This window comes from Dreissena polymorpha, chromosome 2 (assembly GCF_020536995.1).
Source record: "Dreissena polymorpha isolate Duluth1 chromosome 2, UMN_Dpol_1.0, whole genome shotgun sequence".
Classification (NCBI taxonomy): Eukaryota; Metazoa; Mollusca; class Bivalvia; order Myida; family Dreissenidae; genus Dreissena; species Dreissena polymorpha.
Window position 1 is genome coordinate 7,137,912 of NC_068356.1, and position 14,578 is coordinate 7,152,489.

General features: G+C 40.1%; 1 protein-coding gene and 1 long non-coding RNA gene across 2 annotated transcripts in view; both read left to right on the plus strand.

Moving 5' to 3' along the window:
• Window positions 1–14,578, plus strand: part of LOC127865749 (transducin beta-like protein 3) — a 74,831-nt gene that overhangs the window by 10,264 nt on the left and 49,989 nt on the right. Inside the window, exons 4-8 of the mRNA XM_052405691.1 lie at window positions 1,146–1,223; window positions 4,827–4,975; window positions 6,911–7,081; window positions 7,418–7,493; window positions 8,573–8,669. Coding sequence (XP_052261651.1) covers window positions 1,146–1,223; window positions 4,827–4,975; window positions 6,911–7,081; window positions 7,418–7,493; window positions 8,573–8,669 — 571 coding nt within the window. The remainder of the gene's footprint in view (window positions 1–1,145; window positions 1,224–4,826; window positions 4,976–6,910; window positions 7,082–7,417; window positions 7,494–8,572; window positions 8,670–14,578) is intronic.
• LOC127865752 (uncharacterized) lies at window positions 2,016–2,515 on the plus strand. The gene is made up of 2 exons (XR_008042762.1): window positions 2,016–2,150; window positions 2,441–2,515. It is a non-coding gene; the product is annotated as an uncharacterized LOC127865752 (long non-coding RNA).

Below are 14,578 nucleotides of genomic sequence, written 5' to 3' on the forward strand. Positions count from 1 at the left end.
TATAATTGGGCCATCTTCACTTGATAAATGAACTTCTATTTTTTTCTCAATCCAACTAAGCTATTTAATTGATTTAATATCTTAGCATGATTGAACACAAACACATTTTACATTTCTCTGTTTATAATGGAGTATTTTATTTGGATCAATGAATAAAGTATAAACCTTACCATAACATTTTCTTAAATTAATTTTATCTATAACAATCAGCAAGAATATGTATATATAATCAAAATCTTGGGAGGTGTAAGGTGCCCCACCCACTTTTTTAATGTTTCGTTTTAACCTACTTTAAACACACACAAAAATCGAAATAAAGCATGAACATGAACGAGAATTGAATCAAAGAAACTAGGCTATTAACAAATTACAAAATAAATCCTACCGAATGAGTTATAATGGAGCGAGTCGTTATGGATGTGGGGCGAATCAGTATAAAACAAGGGGCGAGTTGTTAATGGGGCGAGTCCTTACCTCCAATCTCGGTTGCGCTCGTCGAAGGTTTTTCCGGCCCTGTCGTCGAGGGACGAAAGAAGTCTGTCAACGTTCGAACACCCGGTGAAGTATTTTCTTCTCTCTTGATTTTTTTCCGATAATATTTAGTATTATGACTCATTCTTTCCAATTTAAGATTTGTTTTTGTAGTGAAGACTGGTCTTTCGCGGGAAAAAACTTTTTCGCGGGAAAAATCAATCACTATTCGTCGGGATTATGTGAACCAGTCACATTTTACACGACGGTTAGAGTTGCGTCCCTTTGACAATTGTTTACCTTCTACGCTACGATTTTCGGCGAAAATAAAGGACCAACAATGAAAGGCTTGGCGATTTTAAAAGATATTTTCAGTGAAAATGAAAGGCACTGTCGATTCGGAACGGTACCTATGATCGTTGGGATGGGTAGATATGAAGATTGGGAAAGGTCCGGTGCTAAAATTGGGAAGCTACCGGTAGGCTTTGGGAAAGGTACCGTTCCCCGGTATAAGTTAAAGAAGGAAAAAAAACGCTGAGGTCATCCTTCAAAGTCAAACGTTTTATAGGGGGACATTGTGTTTCACAAACACATCTTGTTTTTTTTATAAATTGCTATAGGTTGAACAGTTAAGTGCCTTATGTTCTGTTGCTGACTGTACAATCCTGTTTCAGTATCTGGTTCTGGCAACCCGCCACATGCTACTGAGGCAGTGGGACTGGAGGAACAAGAAGCTCATCAGGACATGGAAGGTACATGTACACTGGTTGTCACTTGACTAGTATACTGTTTGTTTAGTATTTTTCATACTTATTTGGGAAACAAATTCAATCCAAACTCATTATTTAACATGATATTTTTGCTCTGCATGGCTAAACAACATGCAATAATTGTGACCACTGATATGTGTTATGAGTGTTCACATGGGGCTGGAAATTTGATGTCAATTGCAGAACTAGCTTTTATGAGTCAATGGTTTGAACAGTATATTGTTTAAGTAAAGATTATTTTGTTTTAATTTTTTTCTGGGCATTCAAATCTGCTACATGCATAATTGGATTGTTAAAAGGACATCATAAGCTGTTATTATGCCCCCCTTCGATGAAGAGGGGGTATATTGCTTTGCACATGTCGGTCTGTTGGTCGGTCTGTCAGTCTGTCGGTCTGTCTGTCGGTCCGTCCACCAGGTGGTTTCCGGATGATAACTCAAGAACACTTGGGGCTAGGATCATGAAACTTCATAGGTACATTGATTATGACTCGAAGATGACCCCTATTGATTTTGAGGTCACTAGGTCAAAGGTCAAGGTCACGGTGACCTGAAATAGTAAAATGGTTTCCGGATAATAACTCAAGAATGCTTAGGCCTAGGATCATGAAACTTGATAGGTAGATTGATCATGACTCGCAGATGACCCCTATTGATTTTCAGGTCACTAGGTCAAAGGTCAAGGTCACAGTGACCCAAAAAAGTAAAATGGTTTCCGGATGATAACTGAAGAACGCTTATGCCTAAGATCATGAAACTTCATAGGTAGATTGATAATGGCTGGCAGATGACCCCTATTGATTTTCAGGTCACTAGATCAAAGGTCAAGGTCACGGTGACCGGAAATAGTAAAATGGTTCCCGGATGATAACTCAAGAACGCTTATGCCTAGGATCATGAAACTTCATAGGTACATTGATCATGACTTGCAGATGACCCCTATTGATTTTCAGGTCACTAGGTCAAAGTTCAAGGTCAGGATGACCCGAAATAGTAAAATGGTTTCTGGATGATAACTCAAAAACGCTTATACCTAGGATCATGAAACTTCATAGGTACATTGATCATGACTCGCAGATGTCCCCTATCGATTTTGAGGTCACTAGGTCAAAGGTCAAGTTCACAGTGACCCGAAATAGTAAAATGGTTTCCGGATGATAACTGAAGAACGCTTATTCCTAGGATCATGAAACTTGATAGGTAGATTGATCATGACTCGCAGATGACCCCTATTGATTTTCAGGTCACTAGGTCAAAGGTCAAGGTTACGGTGACCCGAAATAGTAAAATGGTTTCTGGATGATAACTCAAGAACGCTTATGGCTAGGATCATGAAACTTCATAGGTACATTGATCATGACTGGCAGATGACCCCTATTGATTTTCACGTCACTAGGTCAAGGTCACAGTGACAAAAAACATATTCACACAATGGCTGTCACTACAACAGAGAGCCCATATGGGGGGCATGCATGTTTTACAAACAGCCCTTGTTATTTATTGAGTCTAGGAGATTAAAGCCCCTCTTATTTGCCTGTGTGCAGGGTTTTCACTTTGCTCCCATTCTGTGTTTGCGGGGTATTAACTTTGCTCCCATACTGTGTTTGCAGGGTATTCACTTTGCTCCCATACTGTGTTTGCGGGGTATTAACTTTGCTGCCATACAGTGTGTGCAGGGTATTAACTTTGCTGCCATACTTTGTTTGCAGGGTATTAACTTTGCTGCCATATTGTGTTTGCAGGGTATTCACTTTGCTCCCATACTGTGTTTGCAGGGTATTCACTTTGCTGCCATACTGTGTTTGCAGGGTATTCACTATGCTCCCATACTGTGTTTGCAGGGTATTAACTTTGCTGCCATACTGTGTTTGCAGGGTATTCACTTTGCTCCCATACTGTGTATGCAGGGTATTCACTTTGCTCCCATACTGTGTTTGCAGGGTATTCACTTTGCTCCCATACTGTGTTTGCAGGGTATTTACTTTGCTCACATACGGTGTTTGCAGGGTATTCACTTTGCTCCCATACTGTGTTTGCAGGGTATTCACTTTTCTCCCATACTGTGTTTGCAGGGTATTCGCTTTGCTCCCATACTGTGTTTGCAGGGTATTCACTTTGCTCCCATACTGTTTTTGCAGGGTATTCTCTATGCTCCCATACTGTGTTTGCAGGGTATTCACTTTGCTCCCATACTGTGTTTGCAGGTTGTTCACTTTGCTCCCATACTGTGTATGCAGGGTATTCACTTTGCTCCCATACTGTGTTTGCATGGTATTCACTTTTCTCCCATACTGTGTTTGCAGGGTATTCACTTTGCTCCCATACTGTGTTTGCAGGGTATTCTCTTTGCTCCCTTACTGTGTTTGCATGTTATTCACTTTGCTCCCATACTGTGTTTGCAGGGTATTCACTTTGCCCCCATACTGTGTTTGCAGGGTATTAACTTTGCCCCCATACTGTGTTTGCAGGGTATTCACTTTGCCCCCATACTGTGTTTGCAGGGTATGCACTTTGCTGCCATACTGTGTTTGCAGGGTATTCACTTTGCCCCCATACTGTGTTTGCGGGGTATTAACTTTGCCCCCATACTGTGTTTGCAGGGTATTCACTTTGCCCCCATACTGTGTTTGCAGGGTTTCACTTTGCTGCCATACTGTGTTTGCAGGGTATTCACTTTGCTGCCATACTGTGTTTGCGGGGTATTCACTCTGCTCCCATACTGTGTTTGCAGGGTATTCACTTTTCTCCCATTCTGTGTTTGCAGGGTATTCACTTTGCTGCCATACTGTATTTGCAGGGTATTCACTTTGCTGCCATACTGTGTTTGCAGGGTATTCACTATGCTCCCATAATGTGTTTGCAGGGTATTAACTTTGCTGCCATACTGTGTTTGCAGGGTATTCACTTTGCTCCCATACTGTGTATGCAGGGTATTCACTTTGCTCCCATACTGTGTTTGCAGGGTATTCACTTTGCTCCCATACTGTGTTTGCAGGGTATTTACTTTTCTCCCATACTGTGTATGCAGGGTATTCACTTTGCTCCCATACTGTGTTTGCAGGGTATTCACTATGCTCCCATAATGTGTTTGCAGTGTATTAACTTTGCTGCCATACTGTGTTTGCAGGGTATTCACTTTGCTCCCATACTGTGTATGCAGGGTATTCACTTTCTCCCATACTGTGTTTGCAGGGTATTCACTTTGCTCCCATACTGTGTTTGCAGGGTATTCACTTTGCTCCCATACTGTGTTTGCAGGGTATTCACTGCTCCCATACTGTGTTTGCAGGGTATTCGCTTTGCTCCCATACTGTGTTTGCAGGGTATTCACTTTGCTCCCATATTGTTTTTGCAGTGTATTCACTTTGCTCCCATACTGTGTTTGCAGGGTATTCGCTTTGCTCCCATACTGTGTTTGCAGGGTATTCACTTTGCTCCCATACTGTTTTTGCAGGGTATTCACTATGCTCCCATACTGTGTTTGCAGGGTATTCTCTTTGCCCCCATACTGTTTTTGCAGGGTATTCACTTTGCTCCCATACTGTGTTTACAGGGTATTCACTTTGCTCCCATACTGTGTTTGCAGGGTATTCACTTTGCTCCCATACTGTGTATGGGGTTTGACAGCACCTCCACCCTACTGGCTACAGGCAGTGCAGACTCCACTGTGAAGATATGGGACATACACAGGCAGTACTGCACACACAACCTCAAGGGACATCAGGGCATCATCAGGTAATATAGGGTTGCATTGGTAACTTGATGTGGTTCCTGCTAAGCCCCTCCCCCCACTTGAATAAAATAGAGGGGAATATTGGGGTTTCCCTATGGACATCTGTCCCTAGACACAACCTTAAGTGGTCTGATCCGGACATATTGCAATGTAGCTATGGTCATATTGAACTGATCTGGTCATATTGCAATGTTGCTATGGTCATATTGCATTCTGATCTTGTCATATTGCAGTGTTGCTATGGTCATATTGCATTCTGATCTTGTCATATTGCAGTGTTGCTATGGTCATATTGCATTCTGATCTTGTCATATTGCAGTGTTGCTATGGTCATATTACATTCTGATCTTGTCATATTGCAGTGTTGCTATGGTCATATTACATTCTGATCTTGTCATATTGCAGTGTTGCTATGGTCATATTACATTCTGATCTTGTCATATTGCAGTGTTGCTATGGTCATATTACATTCTGATCTTGTCATATTGCAGTGTTACTATGGTCATATCACATTCTGATCTTGTCATATTGCAGTGTTGCTATGGTCATATTACATTCTGATCTTGTCATATTGCAGTGTTTCTATGGTCATATTGCAGTCTGATCTTGTAATATTGCAGTGTTTCTATGGTCATATTTCAGTCTGATCTTGTAATATTGCAGTGTTGCTATGGTCATATTGCAGTCTGATCTTGTCATATTGCAGTGTTGCTATGGTCATATTGCAGTCTGATCTGGTCATATTGCAGTGTTGCTATGGTCATATTTCAGTCTGATCTTGTAATATTGCAGTGTTGCTATGGTCATATTGCAGTCTGATCTTGTCATGTTGCAGTGTTGCTATGGTCATATTACAGTCTGATCTGGTCATATTGCAGTGTTGCTATGGTCATATTACAGTCTGATCGGTCATATTGCAGTCTGATCTGGTAATATTGCAGTGTTGTCTGACATGGTCATATTGCAGTGTTGTCTGATACGGTCATATTGCAGAGTTGTCTGATCTGGTCATATTGCAGTGTTGTCTGATATGGTCATATTGCAGTGTTGTCTGATACGGTCATATTGCAGTCTGATCTGGTAATATTGCAGTGTTGTCTGATATAGTCATATGGCAGCGTCATCAGTGCCCCAGATAATTATTTCGGAAATAGGGTTTTCACCCACTGATTTTGAAAAATAGGGTGATTTCATTCTTGGAATAGGGTGAAATGAGTTATAAGATGCATACAGTAAAACCATTGCTGCTTTACTTCTGTTGAAGCTGCACACAATTGTATTGATTCAATAAAACTGTAAACTAATATAATTAACTTTAATAAACTGGTGTTTCATAACATCTTTAATCCTTGAAACTGTCAATAATATAAACTTTAAACTTAAAAAAAATCGATAACACAAATGATTCGGCACTTATTGGCGCTTGCTTTCTTGGTTCGAAAAAGTTAGAGATCGACTGATATTTTGGCGCAACAATTGCGGACGTCTTTCTCTTAGACATTTTTATTACGCATCGTATTAGAAACTGAAAGTACAGACACTTTACAAATACATGCACAATGAACGACGGATTAAGTCAGATTGAAAACGCATGTATGTCGTCGTAAGTAATTTGGTCAGCCGCTTTATTTAACTATTCAATCTAGTCCGCAGAGCGTTTGGATAGCTTTGACTGTTTTATTGCTTCGTCATCCAGGTGTTGCTGAATAAAAGCGTCGCCGCGTAACGAAAATAATCACAAAAACCGCCGAAAATGAGCAAAGTATTTTCGATCAAAGCTATTGTATCGTAAGCATCAAATAAGACGAATGTGCGTAAAAGGCAAATCGGGTGCGTTTTCAATACGCATGATATTGTATTTCTTTGCGTTTTTAAACATTTTAATAGGGTAAAAGACGCAGATACGCAGCTTATCTTGGACACTGGTCATATTTCAGTGTTGTTGCATTCCACCCAGACATCTCGCGGCTGCAGATATTCACAGCTGGAGAGGATTACAAGCTGCGTGCCTGGGACCTGCAGACCAGCAGGTGTACACGGGACATCGCTGCCCACTACAGTCTCGTCACTGGCATTGCTTTCTCAAAGGATGGACAGACTGTCTACACGTATGAAATTCCATTTTTTTATCCATCTATAAAGACATTCACATTATTTTTTGTTTTTGTAATGTTAGAATTTTTGCAACATAACATAACATGCTCAAGGTAAGCTTTGGTGAGTTATTTTTTTCTTGTTTTGCAGGAACTTTTCAAGCCAATGAACATTATTAATATAGACTTCAATAGCAAAATTAAAAAAGAAATGTCCTCTTAAACCAAAGTCACAACATTTATGAGATGAGCGATGGGTTGGCTATTCCCTTTTGTAAAATAATGCTCTGATAAATGTGTTGGTCCTTAAAGCTTTTTCGTTGATATCAAGACATGCATTTCTTTCAACAGGTGTGGTAGAGATGGCGTGGTGGTAATCACAAACGTTGACACTCTTGCCGTGACCCGTACTGTGCCTGTGTATGAGGTAAGGCAATGGTGTCTGTAGATGTGGTAACAGTAACTAGTTGTGGAATAATTAAAACAAAGTTTGCCAACCTGGGGTGAAGAGCTATTGAACCTGTCATTGGAAAGGCAATATTTATTTTTATGCTCCCCGAAATAAAATTTTGGCGGAGCATATAGTTGCCAGTTTGTCCTTCCTTCCTTCCTTCCTTCCTTCCTTCCTTCCTTCCTTCCTTCCTTCCTTCCTTCCTTCCTTCCTTCCTTCCTTCCTTCCTTCCTTCCTTCCTTCCTTCCTTCCTTCCTTCCTTCCTTCCTTCCTTCTTCCTTCCTTCCTTCCTTCCTTCCTTCCTTCCTTCCTTCCTTCCTTCCTTCCTTCCTTCCTTCCTTCCTTCCTTCCTTCCTTCCTTCCTTCCTTCCTTCCTTCCTTCCTTCCTTCCTTCCTTCCTTCCTTCCTTCCTTCCTTCCTTCCTTCCTTCCTTCCTTCCTTCCTTCCTTCCTTCCTTCCTTTTGTTACCGTTTCTCATAGCGCCTTCAATACTTTAACGATCTCTTTCATATTTGGCATGTAGGTACCTTGCATGGACCTCTACCTTTTGATGAGGTTTTAGGTCACTGGGTTCAAGGTCAAGGTCACCAAGGCTAATAATAGATTTTCCGTCACGCTTTTGTTACAGTTTCTCATAGGGCCTCACTACTATACCGATCTCTTTCATATTTGGCATGTAGGTACCTTGCATGGACCTCTACCTTTTGATGAGGTTTGAGGTCACTGGGTTCAAGGTCAAGGTCACCAAGGCTTATAATAGATTTTTTTATGTGGTTATTAACACATAGATTGACAAAGCGCATCATCGGGGAGCATCCATCGTTTCCAACGATACTTGTTTAAATTATAATTTAATTTTTTTCCAAGCCTTCCTGATATATATTTTTTTCTAGAAATAAAATTGTAAATGAAGCATGATTTGCAGTAAATGTGTAAGTGAACAATAATATGATAACTTTCTTCCAACTTCTTTATGATTTCAAACCTTGAATTTATACTATTCCATTGACAAGAATACAAAGACTTTTAATTTTCCTTATCCTGTTCATCTTTAGGTGCTAGAGTCTCTGGTTCTTATACCATCCACATGTGATTATCCAGACATTAATGTAGACAGTGGGGCAGATCACTTCATTACAGCGGGAAATAAAGGTATTATTTCTGGAAATGTTTCTATGTCCCCCAGCATATTTATGTGGGATATATGCAGTTAAAAATGTTTTTATTTACATCATTTATTCAAAATATACAGTAAAGAAATTATATCTCAATTGACATTTATCTGAATTAACTAATTTTCAGCATATTCTTTGGGTCCCAATTTTCTCCAATCTTTGTTTAACTACAACGTGAGTTGTAATTTAAAATTGCCGTATTCAAGTTTATTAACCTTGTAACATAGATACGGATTTTGTGGGTGGCATCAAACAGGTAGTTGCAGGACAATTGACCAGTCGCCAACTCCGCCCACATTTTGTCGATCAGCCAATCAGATATCGATTTTTCACACACCCCTCAGCAACGCTTATCTGGCCGCCATTTTGTCCGACAAACAAAGCGTGTTGTACATATGGAATGGACGTAATTTTTAAGAGTTTACACAGATTTTATATCAAATGCATGATCATTACTGTTCGATCATTATTCAAAATTGTAGGTGCTATACATACTTTATAAAACCTTTAAAAGGTTATTATTTTATCTTTATTTCTTGAACATATGAACGAGTAATGAGAAAACATACACAATAAATTTAACCCAGGTGTGTGTTCTATAAAATGTGTTATACCGTTTGATGCACAATATTATTAAGCAGTTTGGGCAACATAATAATTGCCTAACGTGCTTATTAATCTCAGCGTAATTTTCAATGATTAATAAATAACAGTATGTTGCGTGGAGAAATGTGAAAATTGCAATTAACATATAAAGACCATCTTGTTATAAAAAAGCAAATGCATAATATGCTAAATGTATTCAATTCGAATGTTCGTGAACAGCACCGTAATACCAATATTTCATTTTTTGATAGTGAAATGTAACAGGTTCGCATTAAAGATAAATGAAATAAAATGCATATTAGACTATCTGTTATTGAAACCACGAAATTAGGCCTGTATTAAATTATGGTTACAATCAAAATTTAATTTATATCCAAATAAAAAAAAATCGGTGTCTTTTTAAAAATAACACAATAAAACAAAGATCTAAACATTTTTAATAAACAAAAAACCCATCATGATATGGATATGTCATTTGCATTTAATAAAAATATTTTCAAAATTTTATATGAATAGCCACCGGGTTCACAGTCAGACGGTTGAATCCAAGTTCAAAATCAATATAAAATAAATGCTCATTTTTACAACGGATTTTTCATCACCTCCCTATATAATATGTATAAGAAACGTTTCTGATAGTCAGTCTGCTGTTAACTCATTTATTTTGATTACGCCATTTCTCTCTAAAGTTTTTATGATTGTATTAACGTTTTACAGAGCAGTTTAGGTTAGTGTGCGGCTTTAATAATTTATTTTATAGAAAAGAGCATAATACATCATTACAAATATAGAACTTCCCTCACGTAATTCGCTATAATTGCGATCTGCTTGTCGGAGTATTCTAATCACTAGACCACGTGACTATGTGGGCGGAGCGATCGATAATTTGGCGACTGGTCAATTACTTGAGATTGACAAATTTTGACTAATCTATGGACATTGCAAACTTGAATACTGCATTAAGACCTTGCTTGGGATTGCATTTTGAGCTTATTATAATTTGAGAGGATAACTGTTTATGCAAAATAATTTTACTCTCAATAATTTGAGTGTGCATGGTGGTTTTTCACTAAAATTGTGTATGTAGTAACCTAAGCTTGAGATTTTATATGGGCCCAGTCTGGTGAATGTCACGGTTACTCAAAATAGAAAAATGGAAAATATTTGGTTTCCAGTCATTTACATTAGGTTGCAACATCTTGATGAAACTGCAGATATAGCATTCTTGCATGGAACTTAGCTTTAACCCTTTCCCACTTAGATATGTATTTTGAAGTGTTTGTAGTTTCTTAGAAGGTTAAATTTAATTACAGACCTTTCTTTCTAGATTAAAGTTTTAAATGCTTCATTTCCCACCCTTAGATACTGATAAGCAGCAAACAGCATAAAACCGGAACAGTCTGCAAGTTACTCTTAGGCTGTTCTGGTTTTATGGTGTTTGCACATTGCCATTTTCACTTTGAATCTGAGAAGGAAAGGGTTAGATTGTATGCAGGTGAGTTTAACCCTTTCAGTGCGGGAACCGAATTTTAAAGGGATCTTTTCACGCTTTGGTAAATTGACAATATTGAAAAAAGTTGTTTCAGATTCGCAAATTTTCGTTTTGGTTATGATATTTGTGAGGAAACAGTAATACTGAACATTTACCATGCTCTTATATAGCCATTATATGCATCTTTTGACGATTTTAAAACCTAAAAATTATAAAGCGTTGCAACGCGAAACGATTGAATAATTTGGAGAGTTCTGTTTTTGTCGTTAAATTTTGTGAAACTACGAAGATTGCTTATATAACGTATAAAATACGTGAATAATGTGTATCCGGCGGAATAGCTCAGTAGGTTAAAGCGTTTTTACTTCAGGACTCTGGCAGGACTCCAGGGGTCACTGGTTCGAAACCTGCTCCGGGCAATGTTCTTTTCCTTTTTTTAATTTTATTCTTGATTTTTTACTGGAGCTTTTACGATCCAATGTTTACATTTATCAATATAAAGCATTTAATGAATAAGTTAAAAAAATGCCAAAATCTGTGAAAAGGCCCCTTTAAAGGCCTTTGCAAACAGTTTGGATCCAGATGAGACGCCACAGAACGTGGCGTCTCATCAGGATCCAAACTGTTTGCTACTCTGATAGTATTCTTTGAAAAAAAATCGAAGAAAATGCTAATTTTAATGTCATAAATACTGACCTGTTATCGTATGCTTATACTTTCCAAGGGGAAATAACTCATCCGGAATTTTAACTGGGAATCCGCCACCTCAATACCGTAATACAGGCCAGGTTAAACATAGTGCAATGCAACCTAGCCAAAAATCGGTAACCAACCCTCAATATTCTTTCCGGATCAACCAGGTGTATACGTGTCTTTTACGGCTCTGAATTAAAATATTGTTTTTCACTTGGTTGATTGGGGTTTTGAATAGATAAATTGTGTTATTTATCTTTTTATTTCTCATTCGGATTAATTTGTGTGGATTTAATGGATTTTGTTTCATTTGTAAAAGGTAAGCCATGCTTGTTTTTATCGAACAATGGTTTATTTCTACCATGCTGGGTGTTTTCAGGCGCGAACGACCACGTGCAAAACGTGCTCTTCTAATACATTGCTAGAACGTGCAAAGCATGTTCTTCTAATGTGTTACGAGATCGTGCAAAGCGTGTTCTTCTATTGACAGATTGTTTATCATTTGCCATTGTGTGCAATAATGATTTTAACGTTCCGTATGACAATCTAATTGATCGTCATTTTATTTTTCATCTGTTTTGAATTAAACTTTTGTTTAATTTATGATCTACGGCAGTATTATTATAATTTTCATTATGGTCAAATAATGATTTTATGTGCCGTATGATAATCTGGTCTGTGACCAGTTTATGGTTGAATATGCTTTGCTCTTGTTTTTCATATATTCGACTACATGATGGTCGCAGAAACAAGAGTGAATAAATACCCGGTGACTTCGCAGATCATGGATGATAGTTGCAGTATCAGTCACCGGGTATCGGGCACGATCGCGACCGTACTATGCTAAGTCTCTTAGACAGTCGGTCAACATCAGACCATATGGCGACACCCGTCAGCCGGTCTTTGCCCGATGGCATTGGTCAAGGACATCGACCAATGCCGGACCATTTGGCATCCGCCATACGGTCATTATCCGGTGACAACACTGGTCATGATATGACCGGTACGTCACCGGGGACGTTGATCACGGACCATTGATCGACGTCTGACCGGCCGGTCCGGTCACCGGTCATGTCACCGGTCCGGTCCGGTCATTGATCACCGGTCCGGTCACCGGTCCGGTCCGGTCACCGGTCATGTCACCGGTCATGTCACCGGTCCGGTCACCGGTCCGGTCCGGTCACCGGTCCGGTCCGGTCACCGGTCCGGTCCGGTCCGGTCACCGGTCATGTCACCGGTCCGGTCCGGTCACCGGTCCGGTCCGGTCACCGGTCCGGTCATTGATCACCGGTCCGGTCCGGTCACCGGTCATGTCACCGGTCATGTCACCGGTCCGGTCCGGTCACCGGTCATGTCACCGGTCCGGTCATGTCACCGGTCCGGTCATGTCAACGGTCCGGTCCGGTCACCGGTCCGGTCATTGATCACCGCTCCGGTCACCGGTCAACAGTCATCAGTTAGGCCTGCCACCGATAACACCAGTCACCGGTCAAGAAGAAGAACTCGGTCTTCTTCATTGAATTATTCTCCTATTCTTCGTTGAATACATCGTCTTCATCAAGGATTAGACATCGGACACGCTCTTCTTCGTCGAGCAGTTCTCATCGTCGCGGCTCTCGTAAGCGATCACGTCGTCATTCACGGAGACGTTATTCTAGAAGATCTCGGTCTCATCGCAGCCGATCCACATCTCGGCCGATCCAGATCTCGACATCGCAGGAAACGAGGACGTCGTCAACCTTCACGTAGACATCAGCGGACTGCATTGAGCACCACTGGATATTTATCGAACATACCTCTCCTTCATTGAGCAGTTCTCGGCGTTGATACGCTCGTAAGCGATCATGTCAATGCTCACGGAGACAATATTGTAGAAGACAATATTTCCAGCGTAGCCGAACAATATTTCGGCATCGAAGTTATATGGATGTCGCCACTTCTCACGTAGGCGTTAATGAACCTACTGGTCATATCGACGTTCTCCATTTTATTCCTTTAGGAATATCATGTCTCCATTCCACGTGTGATGGTTCTTCTTATGGCATCCACACATGTTGCAGTCACCGAGCCGTAGTTGTATACGAACACTAGTTCGTTTAACATTCAGGCTTCGGGATAAGCTGTTCTTTTCTCCACTACGACTACAAGGACACTTATGCCTATTAATACTGATAATCTACCGTTGTTTTCCGGTTAACATTATCAGATGACTTCCTGGATGGTCATTCTTCTGCACCAGATATTTCCATTCTGACGCAGTTATATTATACCGGTCCCGATCACCGGACATCGGTCACCATTCATCGGTCATATCACCGATCACTGATCACCGGTCAGAATAAGTGATGTCTCATCGCCATCGGATTGGATTTTTTTTGGCATGATCTTCTTTTCCGAGCAGTGCTTGACATTGATAACAGACCATATGGATTCCACCATTTTTCGGTCTTTAACTGGTAACGTCACCGGTCATATTATGACTGGTCCGTTCACCGGGCTACAGTTACCGGTCATTGACCGGTCCGGTTCGGTCACCACTTACCAATTACCGGTATTCCACTGTGTTTTCATCGGTCAATTTTTAGTATCACGGGTATCGTCTACATTACATAGTTGTATACCCCTGGCTATGATTGTATTGAATACTATATTTTATGGATTCAACAATCTACATGACTTTTTGTGTTTTTCAATACTGATGTTCTACTGGCGACGGTTACCAAATCATGCTATATCTGTTATTTGTACTTCTATCTCAACCGGCTACATGCAGACTACTGGTCTTGCAGATAGATCGGCTGAAGTGGGCTCGGAGACTAGCATTGAGGTCGAACATTACTATTTGACCTCTATTAATTTATGTTCGAGACCCGAAGGATGAATTGTTTTAACCGCCTTTACCTGTCGGCTTCAGACTTTGCAGTCAGTGTCACGGAACAGTTGGGACACATTAATGACGCTAGCAGGATTAGCAAGACGACATTTGTATCGACTTCTGCTTTTCTATTGCTCCTACGGCAGTGCATATTTTCAAGCTACTGGAATCAACAAGAGTTCTGATACATAGGATTGCCTATCAGATTGACCGCATAGCG